Source organism: Cenococcum geophilum (genome assembly GCF_001692895.1).
Source record: "Cenococcum geophilum 1.58 unplaced genomic scaffold K441scaffold_46, whole genome shotgun sequence".
Classification (NCBI taxonomy): Eukaryota; Fungi; Ascomycota; class Dothideomycetes; order Gloniales; family Gloniaceae; genus Cenococcum; species Cenococcum geophilum.
Window position 1 is genome coordinate 50,005 of NW_027137604.1, and position 25,886 is coordinate 75,890.

Here is a 25,886-nt window from a genome sequence, read left to right on the forward strand (position 1 = left end):
TCATTTTACGGTTTTATTTTACGGTCTCGCTAGCACCCAAATTCTCCTTCATACCGGTCAAAGACTAGGTATTTGGGCTGGGTTTTTTTCCCTTCTCTTTGTGTCATTTTCTTACTAACGATCCCGTTTGTTATTACAAAATTCCCTTATTCGAGATGATTAGAAGAGCTAACACCACTGCACGTCATCCGCGCTCTCTACCATTCGACGAGGTTCTAATCACGATGCACTTCAACTTCCATATTTTCGACTGAGAAAAACTCACATAAACACCTTACTTTATGCATCTGAATTAGGGTTTCCCTTCTTCTCTTAGAGTCTACCAGCATTCTTCAATGTATCTACTTCTCTACGGAGTCCTATTACCAAAATTCATTGTGTAACGCATTATCTCTACTAGCCAACCAATAACCCCTCTCATCTCCCTATGGTTTATCTATGAGAAACTCTCTTAAATTTTACCTTGGGTCTTTTCTTCCACAAACTACAACGGGTTCCTCTCTAAGTTGGAACCTAAACATGGCACAGATTCCTCCCCTCCTTGGAGAGCTACACAGGGAGATCATGGGCTACATAGTGCTACATGAAGAACCAATCCTAGATTTTTACCGCCAGGAGCAACTAGGAGGTGAAACGAACCTCCGGGCTTTCTCCTGATCAACAACTTTCTAGCTGGACACGCCTATGTCGTTATGCGCCAAAACCGATGGGTTTTCTCTAGCCGAAAATGGTTCGACAAGCTGCTTACTCCGCCTCCTGAGAGGCGTGTGACAAGAGCAATGAGGAGAGCTAGATATGCGCAACAACGTTTTGTACGCAGGGCAATTCAGAATCTGGAGGTTCGTCTCCCGCTCCATGCCTACTCAGTTTGGGAACGTAAAATCGGGAGATTCGATGCCCATCCCCAGGAAAAGTTTCAGGATCCTGACCCGAATGTCAACGATGGCCGCCTCTTAACGGGAATACTCACGGCTTGACGGCCAATGGCATGTATAACCAAGCCGCAGCAAATACGGGACCGAACTGGGAATTTAGGTAAGGAAATTAGCAAACAAGGGCCAGAGCAGAACAGAGCGGCTGGGCTCCCTTCAAGCCGGTTCTTAAAAGAGGAGTTTAGTAGGCATGCACTAATTTAATCTCGGTACTGAAGGAAGGCGTCGCTTGTTTTAGGGCGAAATTTAGGCTATCATCTCGTGTTTTGCTCTAGAACAGTTTTGTTGGGTTAATACAAAAATAGGCTAGAAAAGTAAATGGATGTTTATACCTTGCTCACTTCTGTCTATCTGAAGCACAAATTTCTGAGTTACTAAGGAGAGTGCGCTGTCTGATGGTTAGGTAAGATATATATGATATTTAAGTCCATATGAGAGTACGTGGTCGTTTCGATCCCACATTCCAGACCAAATTTCCGGCATTGTTGCCAGACTAGGTCAAGAAATTGGTAGCATGCACTTGAGTCACTTTCAGCAGGTATGAAGGCCAAGGGTGTCGAAGCCTCAATTTTCTCACCAGCTTGAAAATGGGGTTCGCTGTAATACATCCGAGAGTAAATGGTAGTGCTGATATCTTATATGTTGATCCTAGTAATAGAAACCTAGATGTCCGTTGAGTATCTAATGTTCGTGACACCGTCTCCTCTGCAACGCCTCCGGGCCTGTCATGTTGAAGCAGGCTTATCAACAAATCCGATTTAGTCAAACAGATAATCCATATACCACCAAAATCACTTCTTTAGAGTCATTCGACTTCTCATTCCCATACCCTCTAAACTTTCATGACTTTCCTTCACTTTTCTTGCCATTTCTCAGGCCTCTCTCATCCAAGTCTTCTTGCAGCCACCTCAGCACTAGGTCTCCCAGTTGGCTGTTACCAGTCCTGATTCCTGACTCTGCCTTCACATCCAGCTCCTCCATGCTGCCCCACTTCTTAACCTTGCCGAGCGCCATATGGATGAGATGTGTCGGCCATTCCGCGAGGTTGTCAAGAATATGCGTAGCATATACAACTGTGCAGGGCCGACTCGTGGTTTCGCGCTTCAGGAACGTAAGAAAGCTGCTCCGCGACAATAAGTCGAGATCAACCGTGATCTCGTCCAACAATAGCACTGTCCATGGCCTTAGTAGTCCCATAGCCAACTGTACTCTCCGCCTTTCCCCATCCGAGATGGCGTGCATGCGCCAGCTTAAGTCGATGTCGAGAATCCGTACAAGCTCATCACGGCGGTCCGAGTAATAATCCCCTCCAACGGAAGCGAGGAGCGTGGGCACATCGATGTCGGTACGGACGATTGGATTTAGTACCCATTCGAGCCCAAGGTACGTGACGCCTTCGAGACCATCCTTGAAGGGGTCGATGCCAGAGATAGAGACGGACCCGGAGGGCGCCATTCGCTTCCCAGAGAGAAGACGCAGGAGGGTTGTTTTACCAGCGCCATTCGCTGTGGTAAGTCAGGCTATAGAAAAGACACCACCAATTGAAGCCATGGATGACTCACCCCCTATTAGCAATGTGCGGCTCCCTGGAGGCAGGTTCAGGAACACCTCTTTCAGTCCTGAGGAGCCGTCCGGGAATGCGTAATTCAGATTGGTGACAGCAATGGAGGATGCAATCTCGCTATTGGTGGTATCCTGATCTGCCATTATGGTTCTTAGGCTCACCGGAGTGGTGAGAGGGAGTACTGTTACATTTTGCAGGTGGGGAGCGTTAAGATGTAGTATGAGCCATCATTTTTAAAGGGCGCAGCAGGGGAGCGGGGCAGAAAATAGAGCGCTAGGATGGGAACGGAAGGCGGAGTGGAATTTCTGCCACCGCTCCCGGTAGTTGTTCTGCTGAGATTCAGATTTAGTCAAATAATTTTGAAGGTTTTTGGATGGATGTTGCGCTCCACAAAGTATTTTTCTGCCTTTACCAGGATGCCTCGAGCGCCACAGAAGCCTTTAGTTGCCATCATAGGCGCTACCGGAACAGGGAAATCAGAGGCAAGTTTAATCCTCACTTAACTCAAGTCTTAAAGTTCAAACATACAAGGACTGATCACCATAGACAGCTTGCTGTAGAAATAGCTAGCCACTTTAATGGCGAGATAATTAATGGTGATGCCATGCAACTCTACCATGGTCTCCCAATTATTACAAATAAGATGCTAGAAAATGAGAGGAAGGGTATCCCGCACCATCTCTTGGGTTGTATAGGTCTTGAAGAAGAGACCTGGACAGTGGGGAAATTTGTGGAGAAGGCATTAATTGCGGTGTGTAGAATCTCTTAGCCTCGTAAAAATAGGTAGACTAAGGGAGGATGCTCTGTTTAGATTGAAGAAATACGCCAAAGAGGGAAGCTACCAATCTTGGTCGGAGGTACTCATTACTATATGCAGTCCTTGCTTTTCCAAGATGCCCTAGCCAACGCACCATTTGCATCAGAGACGAAGGAGGAGCTTAATAGTGCCACAGTGACAAAGTGGTTTCCCATTTTGGACGAACCCACCGAAGTAATCCTCACAAAACTTAGGGAAGTGGACCCGGTAATGGCAGATCGCTGGCATCCAAACGACCGCCGCAAGATTCAGCATTCCCTCGAAATATGGTTGAGAACCGGAAATCGGGCATCTCAAATATACGAGGAGCAGCGCTTGAAACGGCAGGCGGCTTCAAATCTGGATGCCGGCATGGCTTCAGAAGATGCCGTGCCAGGACCAGGGATGAGATTTCCAACATTGCTACTATGGGTTCATGCCTCCCGGGAGGCTCTCCATGCTCGCCTCGATTCACGGATCGTAAAAATGCTCCAAAACGGTCTCTTATCTGAAGTCGCCAACCTCTCAGCTTTCCGTGAATCTCACCAGGCCTCTACTGGAACCATCATTGACCAGACACGTGGCATCTGGGTCTCGATCGGATATAAAGAATTCCTCACCTACCAAACCGCTCTTGTTAAGGGTACTACCCCTGAAGCCGAACTTGAAATATTTAAGCTGGCAGCTATAGAGCGTACGCAAGCTGCGACACGTCAGTATGCGAATCGGCAAGTACGCTGGATCCGCATCAAGCTACTTCATGCACTAGCTAGTGCCGAACAAATATCTAGTCTTTTCTTGTTTGACGGTACGGATCTGACTCATTGGGATGGTCGAGTATTGCAACCTGCAGTTGAAGTAACCCAACAATTCCTTGCGGGATACACACTTCCGCCTCCCACAACCCTGTCTGAAGCAGCGAAAGAAATGCTGACACCAAAGAGAGAGCATGACTTGAGCCAGCGGAGAGACCTGTGGGCGAGAAGAACTTGCGAATTGTGCGGGATGGTGGCTGTTACGGAGAGCAATTGGGAGCTACACATCAAAAGTCGTGGACATCGGAGAGTTGTCTCGGCCAAGAAAAAAAGGCAAGAAATTATCGAAATAAAAGAAAAAAATATTAAAATACAGAGAAAGGAACTCGTGAATACCCTAGAGAAATATATGGATATTCTCGACGATGAGGGAAAGCCAAAATAGGAGAACCAAACCTGACTGCCAATGCTCGTACACATTTGAAAGGGATAGCGCATAGTTTCATATGGAAGAGCCTATTCCAACGAGTGCCTAGCGCTGTCAAAAATTTTGACTCAACAATTCGCTTGGTAACAAAATACGGGTTTGGGATGTCCCCCAGGATGAAACATTAAAGCTATTAGAACGGACAAAACCGGGTTTCACCCAACAGGTCCCTTTCGTCAAACGCATACCTTTACGTCTCCTTTAACATCTTCATGATGTAATACTCATCATCGCCCAAATTCTCCGGTCTTATAGCTAGCAGCAAATTCCTTCTACTCTCCGCGTAATCGTCAGGGTATATTCACGAATCCAAAATTTTCCAACGAACTAGTAAAACAAGGAGGCCTGCATTCTCACCTTCCTTTTTCACCCCGACCGGTCCGCACCTCCGTTCCTCCACATTTTCCCTGCCGCATCATCTTCCGCATAGTCGTCAATGTCTTCTTAAATACCATGCACGCCCTTGATCTCGGACTATGCTTCTTTGCGCAATAGATAACGAGGCCAGGCCAGGAGCCACCTATGCCGTCTTCAGTATTATTAAGAGTGTCCTTCCAGCATGGGATGGTATGGAATCACAAGAAGAGTTCAAGTGAAATAGTACAAATCAGTCCATCAGGCAGAAGCGCGCCCAAGAGTATTGAGTATGCCGAGTATGCAGAAACCTAGCATCAGAAAGGTCTTGGTGACGCATGCGTAGAACGCGGCATAGAGCAGACTGATAGTGTTCAAAACGGAGTTATGGATCAATCTAGCTGCCATAACGAGCTGGCTTGCTAAATAATCGTCAGCGCAACTTCGGAATAGTAAGCTCCTTCTAAACCCCCTTCTCGAAAGTCCAATGTCTAACCTATCTAGGAATCAATGACGGCCAATAGACGCACTTAGATAGTGGTACAAATCTACAACTATGCCAAATAGGAATAGTAGACATCTGGAAACGTAGCCGTACCATGTTCTCAATAACGTCCTGCACCCTGTAGCCCCTAGAGTTGTAATATAAATCCCGAACCTTTCCTGGTCCGTCTTCATGCCCTACTGGAAGTATATACCCCTTAGGAGATAAATTTGCACATCATGGTCTAAGGCCAGTTCGGGTGCGAAGCCGCAGGCTCATTATCGGAAAAATTTCCGACCTTTTAGCCCACTTCTCCCCTCAGTTTTGACCGTTTCTTTAAGTTCATCGGCTCCATACTCGCCCGTCCGGTCGAAGAAGGGCCATGGCGAGGCAATATAATCAAGATCTCCCGGGTCAATGCTTGTTTCGGTGCTCCTTTTGTCCTTCCCGCTCTTTCCAGTGCTCTTCCTCTTTTCTTCCTTTTGTCCTTCACTTTCTCCATAGCACTCTTTTTAGCGTCCTTCTCCGTACCATTCATACCCTGCTTCGCATCTTCTATACCCACTTCTGCTGCCACCATGACGTATATCTTTACTGTCTCCGCTGCCTCCTCCATCTTCTCTACATCTCCATCGACCTTAATTAATTCAGTCATTAGCCGTGCTGTACTTCCAGCAGCTATTGTGGCCGCTGGGCTAGAGGTGCGAGTAGCGGTATTGCCATCGACTGAAGCAATGGGACGTTTAGCTCGGGGCCTTGCTGCTTAAAATTTGTTCTGGTGGTATAGCGGTACTCAGGTAGTATTAACTGTAAGTTCCACAAGGGGATGATGCCGAAAGGCTAGGACACTCGACACCATTATCTGTGCTACACTTAGCTGAATGCGTGATCACGTGAGCTGTTTAAGCGCGCTTCTAAGGGGGAAGGGTTGGGAGAAACAATATTTGTTTAATTAGTGCAAAGAAAAGGTATTGGCTTGCATTGAGTGAGTGTTCAGGCTTTGCGTTGATGCAAAGTTTCGCACGATTCTTGTACCAGGGCAGGATTGCATCCTCAATGGACTACCTGTACGATGGCTATGGTTTTCTTCTGAAAGTCCCAATTTTAATGCTGAGAACGCCTAAATATATTATCGTGTAACGCTTATTTACAATTCACCAATCTTGGACTACAAAACCAGTACCACATGCCTCACACCAACACCTAAAATCACATACAAGAATTAGATGCCAATCAAATCAGCAAGGTTATGATGAAGGATCAATATGAGTCCTCCTTAGTTGAAGTGGCTGGGGTATTCCGGCAGGAGTTGATGTCCCAGAGCCGGCTCTCGGTGTGCCGAGTCCGGTGAAAGGTGTTATGTTGCCACTTGGTGGCACCGGAATCTTGAGTCCTTCGGGGCTGCCGGGGATGATTCTGTCAGGGAGATCGGGTATATGAATGCGTTTTGCCACATTATTGTAACTAGAGGGGATAATCTAGGACTTTTTAGCGAAAATTGGGTATGTCGCTAAGGGCCTGAAAAATACCTCAATGATTTCATCGCGGGGAAATTCGAGCTTCGGAATGTCAGCAGCGTTACAGGCCATCAAGTAACCGTAAAGCACTCGGAGAACGCTTTCGTGGGCAATTATTAGAAGGTCATTTTGCTCTCGCTCAAGCTCGAGAATGATAGGTTCCATGCGAACTGCGAGGTCATGATAAGACTATCGCGAGTGAGTCGAAGTAACATAAATGGGTCAAAATACTTACCTCCGCCCTCGGGTATCTATGGTGGTAGGGATCGGCTTCGTGTTTTGCTACTTCTTCAGGATATTCTAGGCGTATCCTCCTCTCAGACATTTTTTCGCAAACGCCTGGGTTCATCTGGCTCATCTGAGACCTCTGTCTGACGCGGTAGCCTAAGGTCTCCAAATATTTCGCCGTCTCTAAAGTCCGACGACGTGTTGACGTCCATACAGTAAGCGGCTTCAAAGCATTGTCGGGACCTCCGTTATCTATCACCGCCTGCCTCTCGAGCTCGCGATGCTTTAGCAGGGCGTCAGTCATTTTCTTTGCGTAGTCCAACCCTTCAGCAGACAGTGAAGCATCAGCCTTGTACGAATCCTCGTCTCGCGTGGTTCCAGCTCTTGCAAAGTACGTTTGTCTTGACTTTATATGAAGATTGAGCAGATAGAACACAATTCGCTGTGACAAATAACCGAAGGCGCAATTGTTCACAATAACTCGTTCTCCAGCATTGATCATCTTGATCCAGTGCAGGTCTGGTTCTTCCATAGTCTCGAAATGAGGTATCCTGGCATTTATACGGGCCAAGTAATCAGCGATAGCATCCTCTGGATCCCAACCTTGGTAGTCTGGAGAAGAAATTTTGACATTGCGCACATTTTCCTGAATGATCCTTTCGTCAGTGCACTGCGATTCAATGAACAACGTTTGGATCGAGTGTTTTGCAAATTCCTTCGCTAAAGACTTTCGCCCTGCGGAAATTGCGTTCACTGCATCGTATATGGCGACTTGTCCATTTTCGTGTTCTAGGAAGTGATAAATATCCTCACGGCACTTCTTGAGAATCTTGTTTCTGAGCAGCACAGACGTGGGCGAGGCATTCAGGAAAAAGTAGTCATCTGGAACATCTTTTCCCGGGCCTAGGGTGGCTCTCCGGTAGTCACCCAAGTGGAATACGTGAGTTTTGACACCTAGCCATCGAAGGTATCGTGCTACTGCTACGGAGATGTGAGTCTTTCCTCTTGCAGGCAGGCCAACGGTTGCGATGACGATTCGGCCCGAGTGAAATAGTCGGCCAGATTCTGTGCTGTACAACTGCGCCGGTGCCATCTCTTCTTTTTCCGGTAAGTCATGGATAGCGTCGACGAAGGTGCTGGACCTCCGCCGGAACCTGGGCGAGTTCGCATAGATTTCTGCGGTTCTGGAGACCGAATGTCGTTAGACGGAGATTATAGAATACCATACTTAAGGAGTATGCCTGCTTTCTGAGTTTCAAGACAGTAGTTGCCGGAGATTCACGTACAGTAGTGTGTCCATCATGAATGGCTTGCTTGCCTACAACTTTATCCCAGACTGTCGTGTCAATAGACCAATGGAAAGCAAAATGTTCTACAATAATATCACGGGAATTATTCGACACCGAAGGTGCAGATGAAGACGTCTCCCCCGAACTGTAGGTGACGTCGTCCTTGCGAACTCATGCAGCGGGAGCGATGCAAGGATGGCTGCGAATGATGTTGAGGCTGAGATTCACAAAACCCGGGGTGCAGGCAGTCGCGACGGCGCACCGGGGTTGAAAGCTGAGCTTATTGGAGGGTGTGCTGTCAACGACAGAGTAGTCACGCTGGCTGAGGGTTGTAAGATTTTACACCGCTGGCAGTTGTTTTACGAAAGAGTGAGAAAAAGCAAATGCAGCAAGATAATGTCTCGCAAGCCAACGAGATAGCGGCTGCGCAATCGGCCCGCGGCAAGCAAAAAATGCTTGGCGGATGACACAGCAGGTTCTTGGCTCCTCCCTGAAGAAAATATGTTAGAGCATGGACATGTTAGTGACCATCGACGCAGCATTTATCCGAATCGCTCTCCTCCCTGCATCCTCCTCCTCCCTCTATCTAGCCGCTGTTGATTTCTCATACCTCCTAGAGGCTCCTCTCTACCTCTCCCTTCTCTCCCTTCGGACCCTGCGTCATGGAGCACGAAAAGCACGACCAAGCGGCGCTTGAGCTTCTTACCAACAATGCCGTTGTATCGAGGTTGCGTGATGTATATACTGCGTTTTCTGAGCGGAGGGAAGCATTGGGACTGTCAAATCCCGGCAGCGTGGAGAATATTGCAAAAGAGGTCCAGCGCGATGTCTTCCTCAATAACCTCACATTTTCCGGCGTCCGGGCAGATCTCACAAAGGCCTTCAGTGTAGCTCCTCTATTCCAGATATCACATGCGCTTTCAATGGGATCTCAGGGTCTGCCGCCATATGCCTATGCAGCCCTCTATGGATCACCAAAGGTATGTTCAGCTTGCCATGCAAATGTAGCCTCGGTCAATCTCGCGCAAACACTAATAATCCCAGGTATTCTTACAAGCAAGTATTGACAATGACTTTCAACTCTCCGGCCGCTTCAATTATCGATGGAACTCTGCCCTCGTTACGAAAACGAGCGTACAGCTCGCTCCAGGTCCCGGCGCCATGTTCTCTCTCGAAAATGACTACAACGGCGCAGATTTCACTGCAAGCTTGAAGGCGATCAATCCATCAATATTAGACGGAGGGCTGACTGGTGTGATCATGGGAAGCTACTTGCAATCCGTTACACCACAGCTCGCTGTCGGTCTTGAGGCTGTCTGGAATCGCGCTGCCGTCACCCACGGCCCGGAGATGGTTGTCTCATATGCTGCTAGATATAAGGGGACAAATTGGATCGCGAGCGCTAATTTGCTTGCCCAGGGTGGTGTGCAGGCGTCATACTGGAGAAGATTGACTGAAAAGGTTGAGGCTGGTGTTGATGTCAACCTTCAATTTGCAGGGCTTGGCTTGGCTGGTGGTCCGATGGGCGGACCTCTAAGAAAAGAAGGTATCGCCACTATCGGCGCCAAGTACGACTTCAGGCAATCCTCTTTCAGGGCGCAACTAGATAGCCAAGGTCGAGTAGGATGTCTGCTAGAGAAGAGGGTTGCTCCTCCCGTGCAAGTGACATTCGCTGGAGAGATTGACCATTCAAAGGTAAAAATCGTCTTTCATAAATGAGCAAATATCTAACACTCACTCCAGAATCAAGCCAAGCTCGGACTGGCTGTATCAATAGAAGCTGCAGACCAAGAGGTCATGGAGCAGCAAGAGAGATCAGGCGCCGCCGATGCACCTCCACCACCTTTCTAAAACAAAAATACAATTAATTCCTCCACCCTCCACCTGTACTTCACCTTCACAAATTTTCTCTTCCATGTATTACTAAAACACTGGAGGGACGCCCTCACTTCTCTTACACCGCCTTTTCTTGATCCACGCACCGGCGGTTGGTTAGGGTATGGCACGATTAGACCATTTTCCGTGTTACCTTGCCGCCGCACGCATTTCCTGAATCTAATGGGCTACGAGACTACATAGCAGGGCTTTGGTAGATGAGCAGTTCGACGTATTTGCAACGCTTTCGATGAGGGAGAACGCTGTAGGTAATGTACATATAGCGTGCAAAAGTATCAATTTTCTCCGCTTGCACAGCTCTTTGTCGAGCAACTTTGGGTTTAGAAGTTGTGCCATAACAACTGGCCAAACTTACAATGCTTGAGGAGTCGAGAAACCTAGTCGTACACCCAGTGATAACCATACACATTCAATACCCTTTATATAAAAATTGTACAAGAAAATCGCTCTGCAACTCATAATCCTCATCTAATTATTACTGTCCTCATGAATTTTACAACGCTGGTTTAGCTTGCGTCTGTGTCGTCGAGCCGGGCGCCAAAAGCTGAGTATAAAGAAGTTAGCTATTAGTCTAAGGAAACACTTTTTGGATACAGTGCCACGCTCTTCTTCCTCTTCCCACAATCCCCCATCACCCAATGCTCTTGCGCTATATCGCTCTGAATATTATGCAATGGACCAAATCAACTCACTTCATTAGCACTCTGCTGCATCTTCATCTCGCGCTCCATTTCGGCCACCTGCTGCTCCTCGGCATACGCTAGCGCCCACGGCACGCCCAGCAGGAGTGCGCTCGTGCTCACGACCCACAGCGTCTTGCCACCCATCATCAGCCCGCTCCTGACCCAGCTAGTCGCCGATGCTACACCATTGGAGAGAGAGCGCCGGTACGAGGCAGGGACGATGTCTTGCAGCGCTGTGAGGCGCTCATAGAGTGACTCGTCTGGGGCTACAGAGGAGATATCAGATTCGGCGTCGGAGTCTACAGGAACAGTTAGATACGGCGCGCAGGAAGCCGCACAGGGAATGGTGAAACAGGAGAGGAGCATACCGGTGTCGGTGTCCCAGTCATCCTCGCCTTCGAGAGGGCCTTCCTGCGAGCGGGTGAACTCCTCATCGATGACTTCTTCTAGCTTGACCATGATGGGCTAAATTTGAGTAGTGCGATTGAAGCGGCAAAGATGGTGGTTGAAGGTGTGTGTAGTGTGGACTGTAGGCGATTGGATAAATGAGGTTGGTGCAAGAGTTGAGCCTGATGATTGAACTTTTCGAAGCTCTGGCGCTGCCAAATCCTTGGTTGCGGACGGAATGGGAGAATATATTACCGAGGCGATATCGTACGCCGAAACTGGCTTACCTCAGCAAGCTCAGACGTGATTCCGTTGGTGCGGATTTTCAATCGGTCCGCAAGCTAACTAACTACATTTATGCGAAACCACTAGAATTACGTCTGAGGCAGTATTCCAACGTTTCTTACGCGTTCCAACGATATCCACGTTATGGAGGTTACGGATATTTAAATAACTTAATATTAATATTTTATATTACTTCCTAAAGCTTATTGACCCGAGGTACGAGTGGTCTATATTTTCGGGTCCTAGAATTCAAACCCCCGCCAAGCCAGCTTCTAATTAGTTAGAAAAAAAAGTGCGGGCGGTAAGTTGTGGCAGACTCTACGTGACAAACATTAAAATATTATGACCGTTAAAATATCCATCACATAACTATTAGGGGGGGGGTCATTTGGCGCGGTTACGACCCGGGTTAATACGGTTAGAGCCACCCCTATTAATAACGCCATACAAAGTCGCGCAGCGACCGCCCCCGAGTACCCTCGCACGCGATTTTAGGCGAAAAGGTACATAATTTAAGTTTGATCGGTACACTTCCTCTAGCTATATATCCTTACCCTAAAGCTATATAGGTAACGTACGTTGCTTTATATACTTTAGTTTCTTCATTAAAGCGTTATCTAATATAGTTCTTACTCTATAGCTTAAACTTAACTACTTCCTTTATGTCGTCGGCTTTTAAATTAATTAATTTCAGGGCAAGGATAACGTCATTAAATAGTAGAGGTAGGATACTAAGAAACCGTTCTATTGCAGAGGTAGGAAAGTTAAATATAGTACTATAACGATAAGTGTGGATATAAAACTATAATAGTAGAAGTAGTAGTACGGGCAGGATAACTACGTATCCTAGATTCTATAGCTAATACACTACTTATTAGATAGTAAGCCAGTAGTAGAGCTAGAAGAGTTGCCGATTGGCTTCCTCTTATATACTAACTCCTTAGCACTCTATTCTTCCTCGGGTATAGATCTAGAGCTCCAAGAGTTAAATTAACCGTAGATCCACTCCAATCTACTAATTAGAAGGCCCAATCCAAATCCACATCGAAGCCGAATCTACATTGGAGCCCTAAATAGACCCCGCTCTAAGTAGATCACTGATTGCTTATAGGCGAACTCCTTTGGTTTCATAACTACCTTCTCATGTCTTCAATTGGCAATATGCATTGCAATTTTACCATAAATGCGTCTAGTCGCGCAAATGTAAAAGATTTAAGCTAAAGAAGGTTTTTCTGCACCAGTTTCCAGAAATCCCGCACGAAAAGACCGCCTTCCTCCATTAGAGCAAAAAATCTCTTGGTTCCCCCAATCGTATCAATTTCGCAAGCAATGTACTCAGAAACAAGAGCTCTCAACTTGTTGCTTTTATAACCCGGGCCGTTCTCATAAGCGTATCGCACTAGCTTGAGAATATCCCCAACTCGCGCCCTATATAGGGTGAAACTTTTTAGAGTCGCATGGAGTTTGTGTAGGCTTAAGGACTCTAGAGGTTCAATCCCGTATTTGTCGGCAAAAACGTAAAGTCGAGCATGAGCCAAGAACACCCCCGTGTAGTCTTGCTTTGCATGGCTGTTAGGGATGGCCTCGCATGAATTAATAATGCGTTGTTGAGGTAGAGTAGAGCAAATAAATTTGATATCAAAAGACCTTCGCAAGTTTACCTTTCGAGAAGCTTGTGATATACGATGTGTTTGGGAATAACTCCCCCGACTATACCATGCCCCCTGGGGTTCCGGTTCTAGTACTGGTTCTGGTTCTGGCTCTTCTGGCTCTTCTGGTCTTATTTCTTCTAGTGCTGGTGGTGTTGGTGGTGCGTCTAATATTTCAGGTTCCGAATCCGATTCTAGCGGACATGCTGCGCCAGGAAAGTTAGTCTGCATATAGGCTAAAGTAGAGTTCAGCTTGCACCATGGTACTTACATTGAGTTGGATGACTCGTCTCGTCCTCAATGATGCACATTGGAGGTGTGTAGTCTCCTGTATACGCGAACTGGCAGAATCGTATGAAGTCCTCCTCAAGCACATCATTAAAGATGGCAGACCCGGTTTGCGCTTCGGTCATTTGCCCATTAATAAGCACGTTTAGAGCCGGGGACTGGTCTGCAATGGCCGCGGCATGAACAACAATGGGTTTCTTATCCTCGCCGACAAAAAAGGTGAATTGATCGGAGGTAAATATTCTTTTACAGGCGTTTAAAAACTTAGCTTAACCTTAAAAATGGAGATGGTTATGCGAGGAAATAGCTTACTTCTGGAATAATTTATCCATGTTTAAAGAAATATAAGCAGGCGATCGTGTGGACAGGATGACTTAGTGACTTTGACAAAAGCCGATAGTGAAGGGTTCTTGTTCGAGTTTGGCAGCTAAACGACGTTGGTATTGAATGAGATTGTGCTGTTACATGGAGAAACAGGATCAGTGGTTTGCGGGGTAGTACGCCTCATGAGTCAAATACCGTCGACGTCTTGCAAACACCCAATTGGCGCAAAAAGACCGGTCCAATTGACAGACCTAAGTTGGACATTATATACCGTCTGACACGTTGGGTCGAGGGGATCATGCCCCCTCGGTCGCTCGAAACGGATTCAATAGTTTATAACCTTGCCTAATCACTTAAAGGCGGTAAAATAACTGATAAACACCATCCGACAAAACTTAAAAGTATAGTCATTAACGAAGATAACTACCGATACGTCCGCATTTGGCTAGGAGCTGACAGCGTTTTCTTTCGGCTGTTTCTGTGACGGACCGAGCTGCAAATTCGGTACGGGCATCTAATTTCGCTGGATATATATGTTTAGGGCGTTTTATCTAGAGCCGCTATAGCTAAGATTCTCTACTAGGACGGGTCCCTAGCCGCATTAATACTACCTTACAGATATTCTACGCTCTATTTTACTATTTATTAGATAAATACTACTCCTACTAAAATAGGTACCCTAGCTCTCTTCCATTATATAACTATTTTCCTACTATTATTTACCCTACTTATTTTCTTTTTATATATATTTCCTTATAATATAGCTATAATCTAGTATATTTAGGCTTGTCTTTCCTTAGTGGCTTTTAGGTATACCTAGTAAGTTTTATGTACTACCTTTTACTATACTCTATATTTTTTACCATAATTTATATATTTAGCTCCCTTACCATTAGGGCAGTCCTTAATATTATAGATATTAGTATACTCTCCGCACCTTGCCTACCTCCTAGGTATATCCCTACTATTAGTTTTTAAAGCATTATTAGACCTAGACTCTATAGTAGTATAGTTAGGCTTTATACTAGAGATTATTTATAATTACTTTCTTATAGGCTAATATTACTTATATCTCTTAGGTTAGTAGGCTAATTACTAGGGTATTACGCGTTTTAACCCTTTAGAATTCTAGTAATTCCCCTATATATATTATACATTCTTTATTAAGCTATATAACCCTAGTTATAGTAATTCCTAAGGTTGGTTTTTTTTATCGCCTTTATAATCCTCTAAATAAGCTATATATTTATAGAGCTTTACCTACTTTTTACTTATATATTAAGGGGTACTCTTATTACTTTAACTAGGTAGTTCTAATAGAGGATTTTATATTTAGGAGTATCTCCCTAAATAATTATCTAATTCTTTACCTAGTAATTAGAGAGCGTAACCTCTATATTACTATAAGGGATATTATTATAGTTACCTTAGGTTGCCCTTAGGACAACCCCTAGACGCCCCTTAGATGGTCGCCGGTCACGTACTAAAGGCACGTATCTATAGTATATAGTCTCCACGATCCTAGAGGCCTTACCTCTTTAAGGATTTATCTCTCTTACTAATCTATTCTATTTTACAATCGTGTCCTTATAGCCCCCTATCTATAAAGTCCCCTTATAATTACCGCTATATAGAACCCTTATTACTACTACCCTTAGCATATATACTTTAATTAATATAATAATCTATTCTAGTTCTACGCCTACTACCTTTAGTATTTTAACCCTAACTATAGCTCTAATTAGTATTACGATAGATATACGCTAGAGGGTTATAGGTTAAGCGCTTATATCGTAAAAACCAATTAGTATAGTATCTAATTATAGTAATATAGTATTGGAGCTCTTACTGCACCTAGCCCAAAAAGACTAAAACCAACCAAAAGAACCCTAAAAAACACCTAGAGAATCCTCCTAAGATACATACATCGCAGGGGAGGCACACGTTAAACGACGGTAGTTTGCACTCGCGCGCGTCCACCAGAACCACGCCTAGCAATAGCCCTCTATAATAAGAACGGGCGAATACCACACTATAAAGTAGAAAGACCTCTATTAAAAAGGCATTTAATAAAATATAAAGCCTATTAGATACGTTTAGTATCTATAGTTATAGGGGAGTAACCATTAGCTATAACAAACTAATGCAGCTAGTAGAATGGCTCCGCTAGTCTAGTAAACCTTAGGCGCCCCTCTAGTAAACCCTTAATTAAATCCTCTAATAGCTAAGCAAAATTAAAAATAAATAAAACCCTTTTTTACCGGCGAACCGCACCTAGGCCGCCGTAGTTACGTATTTATAGTATAGGGAACCTACCCCCCTAAAGATAATATCTGGGTATATAATTATAATATAACCAAATATAGAAAAAGTAGAGGGGCTTAGGGGATAATTAGAAACAGAAGTCCTTATAAAGATTCGTAAAGAGGTCTATAACGCTATTATAGTTTAACACCTTAGGAGCGGAGATATTAAAGTTACCCTAAGGGACTAATAGGTAAAGGAACGAGCTATTAGGGTAGGGGATAGGTTAGGAAAACGTATTAGCATAAAAGTGCTTTATAAAGATTACCCAGTTAAAGTCCTAGCGGTTCCCCTAAGCCTTAGGGTAGAAAAGGGACGCTAGGTAGACAATACAGCAACTATATATAAGATAGTAAAATAAACGGAACGCCTTATACTAGGACTTAAGATTACCCAAATCTAATAGCTTTAATAGGAAAATATAAACTAAGTATATAATAAGAATAATAAAAGAATATAAGGGTCACCAGAGACTCGCTAGGGAAACGCCGGTTAAACGCATGGCTCCCTTATTATTAGCATATATATACTAAGAATGCAAAAACTCCTTATTTAAAAAGGTATTATTATAAATGGCCTTATATATAACGTAAGGCTCTATAACTATAGACTCCGCCTAAAATAATATTATCGCTATATATAATAGGGGCACACCTAATTTACATACGCAGTATAGGTATGCTGCGGCTACTATATAGGCCCCTATAATATAAGACACTACTTAAATTAAGACTAAATAAAATGCGTAAACTGCTACCGAAGCACACATAAGGCGTAAAAGAGAGAAGACTGTATTAAATACAGGAGATAGAAGGTAAGGGCTTAATAGCTACGGGAATAACTATACGCTAGGTTATATAAATAGAAATAATAGGCAATAAGCTAGGGGGGCGCAGGTGCCTTTCTAGCGTTTCCTACCTTTAATACTAGGGGGCTAGGCTAGCTATCCCAAGCCTTAACGGGCTAGAAGCAACGCCGCGCGACATTACTAAACTATATAGGGATATAAGGGTTACAGGGGATATAAGGGAGAGGACGCCCTATAGGAAGACCCTTATGGACAGCTATAGCAAGCTTAAGACCGGGATAATTAAGAATTAGACTTAACGCGGTAAATATAACATTTATAGCTAACTCTTAAAGGGTATATAGCTAACTAGTAAGAACAGGGGAAGATCTAAAGATAATAACAGATTTAGATATAGAAGCGCTAGTAGGAATATAAGACACGGAAATAGAAAGCTCTATATAAAATAAGTAGTAACTAAGGTATAGATATAAGAGATAGAAGTTTTAAATATCCTAGAGAAAGTAGAAATAGAAGAAGCGAGGAATAATAAAGAGGCAAAGGACCCTTACTGGGGGTCCGCTACCTATCCATTATATAGTATAACTATAGCAACACAAACCACTATCTTATAAGGCCCTTACTAGATAGTCTAGACCTAGAGAAATACTATATCCTTACTATATAAGAGCCGTATTATAATACCTACATATAATTAATATACTGCCCCTAAGGATTCTAGCTCCTATATAAACTAAAAGCAGCTATATACATATGCTTTATAATTAACAAGACTATTAGCCTGTCCTTATAGTTATAGTAGGCAATTAATCTAGATATTATAGTCGTAACAATCTAGATATATAGAGGACCGATATAAATTATTAATATATATAACCCTAGGGTCGAAGAGGTCCCATAAATAGAGAATATTATATTAGTAATAAGCCTACTTAAAACTAAAGGCATAGAGTCTATCCTATTAGGAGATATAAACCTTTACCACCCGCGGTAGGGGGGTATCTATATCGCTACTAAATAATAGGTAGAGTGCCTACTAAAAGCTATAAACACCTAGGGCCTTAAGCTAGCTACCCCCCCTAGAGTAATTATATGGTAATAAGGACCCGCTAAAAGTATAATTAACCTTATATTTATGGATAAAGGCCTATACCAGAGACTTAAAAGGTATAACCCTAAAGAAGAATGGGCACTTACCTTAGACTATATCCCCATCTAGATATAGCTAAATTTAGACATTAAGGCGTAACTAAATAGCAAAAAATATATAATAAGGATGCTTAAGGTAAACAGTTTCCTTAATATAGTGGAACAATAACTCTAAGACCTAGAAGAAATCCACCCAATACTAAATAAGTAAGGCTTATTAGCTACCCCTAAGGAAATTAACCAAAGACTAGAAAGGATCTAGGCAGCAATTAAAAATGGGCTAGAAGAGTACTACCCGGTCTTAAAACTAGGCCCCTACGCGTAATATATATAGTCCGTATAATGCGCGGTTCTTATAGCTAGCCAATAATAAGTAAGAAGGAAATACTTAAGCAGCTATAACCCTAAAGATAAGAGATAATATAAAGATATAAGAAACCAGTTAAAGAATACCCTAAAAAAAGAAGTAAGAAATAACTAGAAACAATTTATAAATAAGTATACTTTTAACCTAAGCCTCCCCTATAATAAGGGCCTATAGGCTATAGTAAAATAGGTAAAGAAAAAGGTAGGGCAATTAGTAGAAGACTTATACCTACTACCCCTATAAAGAGCAAGGGAATTATAGGCTACTAATATAACGGAACCTTATAGCAGGAACTACGGTAGGCTCGTTATTAGGCTAAGTATATAGGTGATATAAGTATAGAGGTCAGCAAGTAATAATAACTAGTGGAGTGGTTGCCTAATAGATTAACTCTAATTGTATTCTAAGAATCACTACAAGGAAGGAACTATCTAGGTAGGGACTAAGGGTCCTTAAATACACAACCGTACTCCTATAAAATCCTTCTTATACGTAATATATAGATCTTATAGATTATACAGATTACCTTATATAACCTTAGTTACTATTCCTCGTTATATAGTTCTACCGGCTCCATTTTAGACCGTGCCTAGATTAACCAACTAGCTTCTTCTAACTCCTCTCCTAGTAGTCGTAATATTATACTTAAAGCGTCCGTAACACTATCTCCCTTCTCTCTATCTTTATCCTTAAAGATCCTAAACATCTCCAAGTCGTTTACTAGAGGTATAATGTCCGTCTAATTAATTTGGTTAATATTATTGCTTATTATGCCTAAAGCAATTTCTTCTTTAACTGCTCGCTGTATTCGCACCGTTGCTACAATACTATCTCTTAGTGAGATTATACCGTCTCCATATTCTTATTATTTGAAAAAGGGGTTAGTTTATATTACATTAGCGAACCCATCTTCGCGACAACCGTCTTTTTACTTAAAGTACACTAAAGCGAATATTTATTCGTCCTGTAACGTTTGCTCTACTTCTAATACTAAATATACGTGGCCTATTACTTTTAATAGTTATCTAGTTCCCTAATTAATTTATTTTAGGGTCTTATGTTTAATCTACTACTGCGCGGCTAGATAATAAATTGTCTATTACTCTGGCGGAGTTATGCTATTCTTATAACGCGGAATGAGAGGCTGCTAAAGCTTAGCAAAGAGCCCTTAATTCCCATCTAGCTGCGTCTACTTAGTTAATCCGTCTTAAGAAGGTTTATAAGAAGGTGCGTTTTAAGGAGTAGAAACTTATAGAATAAGGTTTATAGGAATTTAGTAATAAAAGAACGGACTTTCTTCTAATAGAGAAGGAAATAGATCTAAGTAGTTTGGTAACTGCTCTTCCTAGGTCCCCCTTAGGTAACTTATTCTTTAGTAATCCTTTTTTTTTAATACTACCTAACCTAATTTCTTCTAATACTCCTATACCTTTCTTATAGCATTCTTTAAATTTTTTAGTAGCTCCTAAGTAGTCTTAGTATAGCCTATCTACTTAACCTTATACTATATTTTATTGTTAATATCCTTATAACTAACAATCTTTAAAACTTACCATTTGTCTTCTTTTTATCCTCTATACGTATCTGCCTTATAAACTAGTGGCTTAATATTCCTGTATACTAGCTCTAGTATTATAATATACTGTATAGGGTAGATTTTCATTTTAGCTGGTAGGTTTAACTTAAACGTAACCAGTGAAATCTTCTAAATAATTTTAAAAGGTCCTAGTCTGACATAGTCTAACTTCTTACTTAGTTATTAACTCTTGAAATTTTTGTGTAGTAGCTATACTTTATCTCCCTCCTTAAGATCTAGTCCCTTAGATCTCTTAGCATTATAGTACTTTTTTATTTTCTCTTATACTTTCTTTACTAATTCTATAAGGTCTATATAAAGATTTATTAACGTCTTTATTCTTTCTTTAGCTATGCTACTTGTTTTCTTTACTTACTATAGTAATAGTAATATCCTTAGCTTATATCCATAATTTGCCTTAAATAGTAATGTGCCTATTCCTTCTTAAGGTGTTATATTGTATATAAACTATATAATTAGTAATAGCGATACCTAATTATTCTATACGTGATTAATATAGTGTCTTAAATACTGCTCTAGTGTCTAATTTAGTCTCTTTATTTAACCATCTGTCTATAAATAATATATAGTAGAAGTTACTACTCTAACTCCTTACTCCGCTAAGAATACCTCTTAAAATGCTGCTATAAATCTTAAATCCCTATCTGATATAATCTTACTTAGTGCTCTATATTTTATAAACACTTCTTTAATATAGATTCTAGCAATATCTTCCGCTGAGATTTCTTCTGTATACGCTATAAAGTATCCCTACTTTATAAGCTTATCTACTATTACTAAAATCGCGTTATAATCTTGTCCGGTAATAGGATCTTTTAATTTTAGTAACTTAATAATAAAGTCCTATAATATAACCTTCTATAGTCTCTCTGGTGTTTTAATAGGTTATAGCCCTCTATATAGCTTATGCCTTATTAATTTATTCCTTTAGCAATCTAAATATTCCTTTATAACTTTTTGTGCTAAGCCCTAGATTCCATTAATAATATACTTCTCCTAGAGTCTTAATACTAAGCCTATGGCTCCATTATATCCTTAAGTTAGTCCCTTATAGAAGTCTTTTATAAACTACTCTACTACGCTTCTTAGGATATACTTTACTTTTTAATTTTTGTATATATCCATTTATAGATCTTCTAGCTATACTTTTAGAATCCTTTATACCTAAAAGCTTTCCAGTGTCTTATAGACTTTCTCTAACCTATTATTTTCCTAAGTTATTATAATTTTTAGATAATTATACCTAATTAATCTGTCTGTATCTTTTCGCAGTAAAGCCCCTAATAGCTTTTCATTGTTTTATAGTTTAGCCTTATAACTTAGAGCATCTACTTACGTGTTATCTGTACCCTTAGTATACTAAATCTTAAAATAGTATTCTATAAGTATCTCTACCCATCTAACCTATCTTTATTTAAGTTCCTTTATTATTAGGAATCCTGTTAGGTTCTTATAATCCATCTTAACTATAAATAGTTTCTCTATACCTTATAAGAATGCTCTTTATTTCTTTAGTGCTGTAACTATACCTAATAACTTCTTATTATAGATGTTATAGTTTAACTCTAATGGTGTTATCTTTTAACTATAGTATGCTACTAGGTGCTATCTATCTTAATGTTTTTATATAAAGTATACTCCTAGTATATAGTCTAATATATCCGTTTCTATAACCGTTTCTAATCCTAGTTAATAAAATTTAAGAACTGGCTCCTAGGTAAATAACTCCTTAACTTTCTTAAAGAGTTCTTACTGTTCCTCTCCCTATGCCTATAGTTCTTCTTTCTTTGTTAATTATATAAATAGCTTAATATTCTTTAACTATTGCGCTATAAACCTCCTGCAGTAATTATAAACCCCTAAAAACGATCTTAACTATATAACGTTCTCTAGTTCTTACCAATTTACTATAGCCTTAATCTTCTTTAGATTTATGCTAAGTTAGCCTAGTTTAATAATAAATCTAATAAAATCGGTCTTCCTGGTAAAAAACTCGCATTTTTTAATTACTACTAGCATCTGTTCTTCTTATAGTCTCTTTAAAACCTATTTAATATGTTCCCTATATTCTTCCTTAGTTATTAAGTAGATAATAATATTNTTAANNTATNCNATAANNAANTTATNTAAGTNTTCNNNTAATANNNTNTTAATANACTTNTANAACGTTNNTAGTNNNTTTATAAGNCTAAATTGCATAACTAATAGTTTATATAGTCCTTCCTTTAACCTAAAGGCTGCCTTCTATTTGTCGCCTTCCTTAATTCTAATCTGGTAGTATGCCTATCTTAGATCTATCTTTATAAAGATTTGCGCATTACCTATCCTGTCTTAGATTTCGCTAATTAAGGGTAAAGAATACCTATTCTTCCTAGTAATGCTGTTTAACTATCTATAGTCGATATACAGCCTTAGTTTGCTATTCTTCTTTAGTATAAATAGTACTAAATAACCCGCTAATAACTGCGATAGTCTAATATATCCCTTCCGTAGATTTTCCTAGATAAACTCTTTTAGTGCTCTACCTTTTTCCTTAGTAAGCTTATAGATTGGAAAGAACTTTGGACTTATTCCTAGTTCCAACTCTATCTTATAATCCTATGCTGCGTATTCTAATAGCTTTTTACTTTCCGGTAACTATAGTTTCTTGCTATACTTATAGTATCTCTTTAGTACGTGGCTTAAGCCTCTATCTATTTCTTTATAGGTCGCCCCTACTTAGTACTATACTAACTTAGCTTATTATTATAACTTACGGCGTTAAGTATCCTTAATATTAACCTGACCTATAATCTAATTAATCTTTGGATTATATTCTTATAATTAAGGTATTCTTAGTACTGCATTATCCCGTCCTAATAGTAGGATATTAAAAGACATCTTAATCTATCTTCCTTTAATAGTTATTTAAATTAGTCCTATTTTAAGATTAATAATCCCTCCTCTATAGGCTATTAGATCTCCTAAAATCGTAACTAATAGGTAAAATTGCTCCTTCTATCTGTGCGGTAGCCCTATTTTTTTTTAACTGCTACTAGTAAAATATAGTTCCTTATTACCCCACTATTTATTAGCGCTTTAAACTGCTAATCTTACTATTTAACTTATAAATTTAGGTATTATCCTTAAATTCCTTTAAGGGTCTAAGGCTCTACTACTGGCTCCCTCTAGTCCTATAGGCCTCTACTTTTCCTAATTACTAGCTACTTAATCCTTATATACTTAGCTTACTCTTCAGCTAGTGTTTAGTTCGTTTTTTATCTTTAATATACTATAGATATATATTCTTTAAGCATTCCCACTACTATTATCCGTCTAAGTATTCTTCTATAAGGAATCTTTCTAGTTAAAGTACTAAACTTTCTTCCTCTTAGACTTCTGCTGGATGCCATCTATATATATATTTAGCATTCCTATATTATTGCTTATTCGTTATCTAATATATTCTTATAAGATATTTCTAATTCTTTTCCTTTGGATTCTTATGCATCTTATATATATTATCTACGTATGCAATCTATAATAGCGTATAGTATACCGGGTGCTTTAGGTTAACTCTTAACTTATCTTTATCTTTAAGTTTAAACCTTTATTATACTAATCTAAACATTACAGCTTTATTTATAGGTACTAAAATACGCCTCTCGCTTCTCTAGTCCTCTAACCGTTCCTCTAAATCCTTTAACGTTATAATTAAGGCTCCTTTAATATGCGTCATAGCCTTCTCTATAATTAGGTAATCTTAGATAACTTTTTCATCCAGCTATATATAGAAATCTTCCCACTTATCGTTATGCCTTTATCTATACCACTTTTAGTATAGCTGCTAGAGTATATACAGCTTATCTATAAGGAAGTATCTTTTTATTACTGTATTATAACAGCCTTTTATATATCGTTTTTTAAACCTAATAGGGATCCCTAGATCCTCTTTATCTTCCAGTTTAGTAAGCTACTTAGCTCTTAGTATGCCTACCCTAGGCCTATTAGTGATTCTTTATACTAGTGCTCTGTCCTTTATACGTCCCAATGTACTAAATCTCTTATTTAGTTTCTATTTTTACTATACAATGATTCTTTATCTAAACTTCTCTATAGTTTCTTTTAGTTTACGTCTTACGTTCTAATCCTTAAAGTTCTCTTACTTCTTAATCTTAGCATTAACTTTTCGATCTTTAGTCCGAATACTATATTCTACTAGTAAATCTTCTAAGTCTATATATTTATCTCCCAGTCTAATTACTGTTTATACTACAGATTTTCTAATCTGTAAAGAAGCCTTTTGCCTTATAGGTATCCTTATTTATACTCCAAATTCTTAACCCCTTTAGATTCTTAATCCTAAGCTTGCTTCTGTCTTAAGCTTTACTCTAGCCTTAGTCTAACTAGGCTTACTTAGTGTTCTTATCTTATCTTAAGAATCTTAAATCTCACTTATCTCGTCTTAAGAGTCTTATGCCTTTAGGAAACTTCGTCCTAAGCTTATTCATATATTACTAAACTAAGTCGTTACTCTACTCCATCGGTTATTGTCTATTATAGGTCCTTAAGCTTACCTTATCTCGTCTTAAGAATCTTAAGCCTTTAGCCTTTTGCCTTTACCAAGTGCCGAAGTAGTTCGCTGTCCTACTTCTCTTACGTCTTGCGAAGTAATAGACATCGTGTCTAGTGGGGTCTCGATCCCTACTAATGTTCCCTATTCTATAGTAGAATCATCCTCTACCTTTAGTGTGATATCTCTTAGGTCTGCATGCTTTTAGTAAGCTGCCCTTATTACCTTATCGTTATAAAATACTTCGCCTACGTTAAAACTATTGTCCTTAATATCTAATCTGCGAGCTAGTTTATTGGTTCCTCTGTATTTTATAGGTACTAGCTCTTATAGCTAATAGCTTGCGCCGTACTTAGCGTCCTTATGAATTTGGTATGCGTTATTATAATAAAACGCAAAACTTTTAATTAAACATTCTTTCATTCCTTATAGCATATTATTATCCCTCTATATATATATATCGTCTGCTAGTCTCGTGCCTTTTACTATATAGTAACTCTGCCTACTTCTATAGTCTCTAATGTAATAACCCTATTTCCCGCAATTTATGCAAGCTCCCTCTTTAAACCATTTTTCTTACTGTAGAGTCTGCCTAAATGTCTTCTGCTACTAAGATTCCTAATTTGGCCTCTGCTCCTTAGACCTTTAATTACTTAATCCTTATCCTCTGGGTTTCTACGGTTTCTTACTCCATCTCTTATAGGCTTCTTTAGTACCACTTAGGTCTATTAGCTCTGCGCTATACTATAGTTTTTAACTTAGCTTTTGTTATTGCGTACTTTACGCCTTATATAACTGTAGAACTCTATCCTAGCCTTTCTTAGCCTATTCCCTTTAGTAGATCCAATTATTAATTTTAATCACTTAATCTATTAGTTCCCTTAGGGTGTCCGCATCTTCTATTAGGATAATCGCGTCCTGGACTTTAGCCTTAAGTCCTTATTTATACTATGCCATAAGCGCCCTATTATTTCACTCTACTTATATCGCTAACGTTTAGAACTGCGTTGTATACTTAATTACTAAGGTTTATTACGTAATGTCTTGGAGTTTCCTCTTTGCTATAGTTATTGCCTCCGGGTCTCTAAATATCTAGGTAAGTTGCTCTATAAATCTATTCCAGCTTAAGAACATAAACTGTACCTCTTGGTTTGTAGTCGTTATTCCATTTACCTGGATTTCTATAAGGTA

At 40.5% G+C, this 25,886-nt stretch overlaps 6 protein-coding genes across 6 annotated transcripts; 2 read left to right on the top strand and 4 right to left on the bottom strand.

Annotated features, from left to right (window-relative positions):
• Nucleotides 1-1,507: 1,507 nt before the first annotated feature.
• K441DRAFT_642781 (putative ABC transporter) lies at nucleotides 1,508-2,714 on the bottom strand. Its single transcript, XM_067646703.1, has 2 exons — nucleotides 2,495-2,714; nucleotides 1,508-2,437 (listed from the first exon to the last, which is right to left on the bottom strand). The coding sequence occupies exons 1-2, from the start codon at nucleotides 2,637-2,639 to the stop codon at nucleotides 1,773-1,775; spliced, it is 810 nt and encodes a 269-aa protein (XP_067500031.1). The 5' UTR covers nucleotides 2,640-2,714; the 3' UTR covers nucleotides 1,508-1,772.
• A 178-nt stretch (nucleotides 2,715-2,892) lies between these two features.
• Nucleotides 2,893-4,492, top strand: K441DRAFT_698951 (tRNA isopentenyltransferase; the record flags this gene model as incomplete). The annotated part of the gene is made up of 3 exons (XM_067653110.1): nucleotides 2,893-2,978; nucleotides 3,047-3,247; nucleotides 3,308-4,492. The coding sequence occupies exons 1-3, from the start codon at nucleotides 2,913-2,915 to the stop codon at nucleotides 4,490-4,492; spliced, it is 1,452 nt and encodes a 483-aa protein (XP_067500032.1). The 5' UTR covers nucleotides 2,893-2,912.
• Nucleotides 4,493-6,338: 1,846 nt separating this feature from the next.
• Nucleotides 6,339-8,788, bottom strand: K441DRAFT_665803 (6-phosphofructo-2-kinase/fructose-2,6-bisphosphatase-like protein). The gene is made up of 4 exons (XM_067649550.1): nucleotides 8,404-8,788; nucleotides 7,125-8,301; nucleotides 6,902-7,078; nucleotides 6,339-6,850 (listed from the first exon to the last, which is right to left on the bottom strand). The coding sequence occupies exons 1-4, from the start codon at nucleotides 8,418-8,420 to the stop codon at nucleotides 6,620-6,622; spliced, it is 1,602 nt and encodes a 533-aa protein (XP_067500033.1). The 5' UTR covers nucleotides 8,421-8,788; the 3' UTR covers nucleotides 6,339-6,619.
• Nucleotides 8,789-8,955: 167 nt separating this feature from the next.
• Nucleotides 8,956-10,257, top strand: K441DRAFT_642790 (uncharacterized protein; the record flags this gene model as incomplete). Its single annotated transcript, XM_067646704.1, has 3 exons — nucleotides 8,956-9,386; nucleotides 9,451-10,101; nucleotides 10,150-10,257. The coding sequence occupies exons 1-3, from the start codon at nucleotides 9,069-9,071 to the stop codon at nucleotides 10,255-10,257; spliced, it is 1,077 nt and encodes a 358-aa protein (XP_067500034.1). The 5' UTR covers nucleotides 8,956-9,068.
• A 538-nt stretch (nucleotides 10,258-10,795) lies between these two features.
• On the bottom strand, nucleotides 10,796-11,444 carry K441DRAFT_689313 (mitochondrial import receptor subunit tom-22; the record flags this gene model as incomplete). Its single annotated transcript, XM_067652284.1, has 3 exons — nucleotides 10,796-10,846; nucleotides 10,995-11,284; nucleotides 11,354-11,444. The coding sequence occupies 3 exons, from the start codon at nucleotides 11,442-11,444 to the stop codon at nucleotides 10,796-10,798; spliced, it is 432 nt and encodes a 143-aa protein (XP_067500035.1).
• Nucleotides 11,445-12,574: 1,130 nt separating this feature from the next.
• On the bottom strand, nucleotides 12,575-14,127 carry K441DRAFT_707608 (uncharacterized protein). Its single transcript, XM_067653733.1, has 3 exons — nucleotides 13,907-14,127; nucleotides 13,578-13,837; nucleotides 12,575-13,512 (listed from the first exon to the last, which is right to left on the bottom strand). The coding sequence occupies exons 1-3, from the start codon at nucleotides 13,924-13,926 to the stop codon at nucleotides 12,875-12,877; spliced, it is 918 nt and encodes a 305-aa protein (XP_067500036.1). The 5' UTR covers nucleotides 13,927-14,127; the 3' UTR covers nucleotides 12,575-12,874.
• Between the last annotated feature and the right edge of the window lie 11,759 nt (nucleotides 14,128-25,886).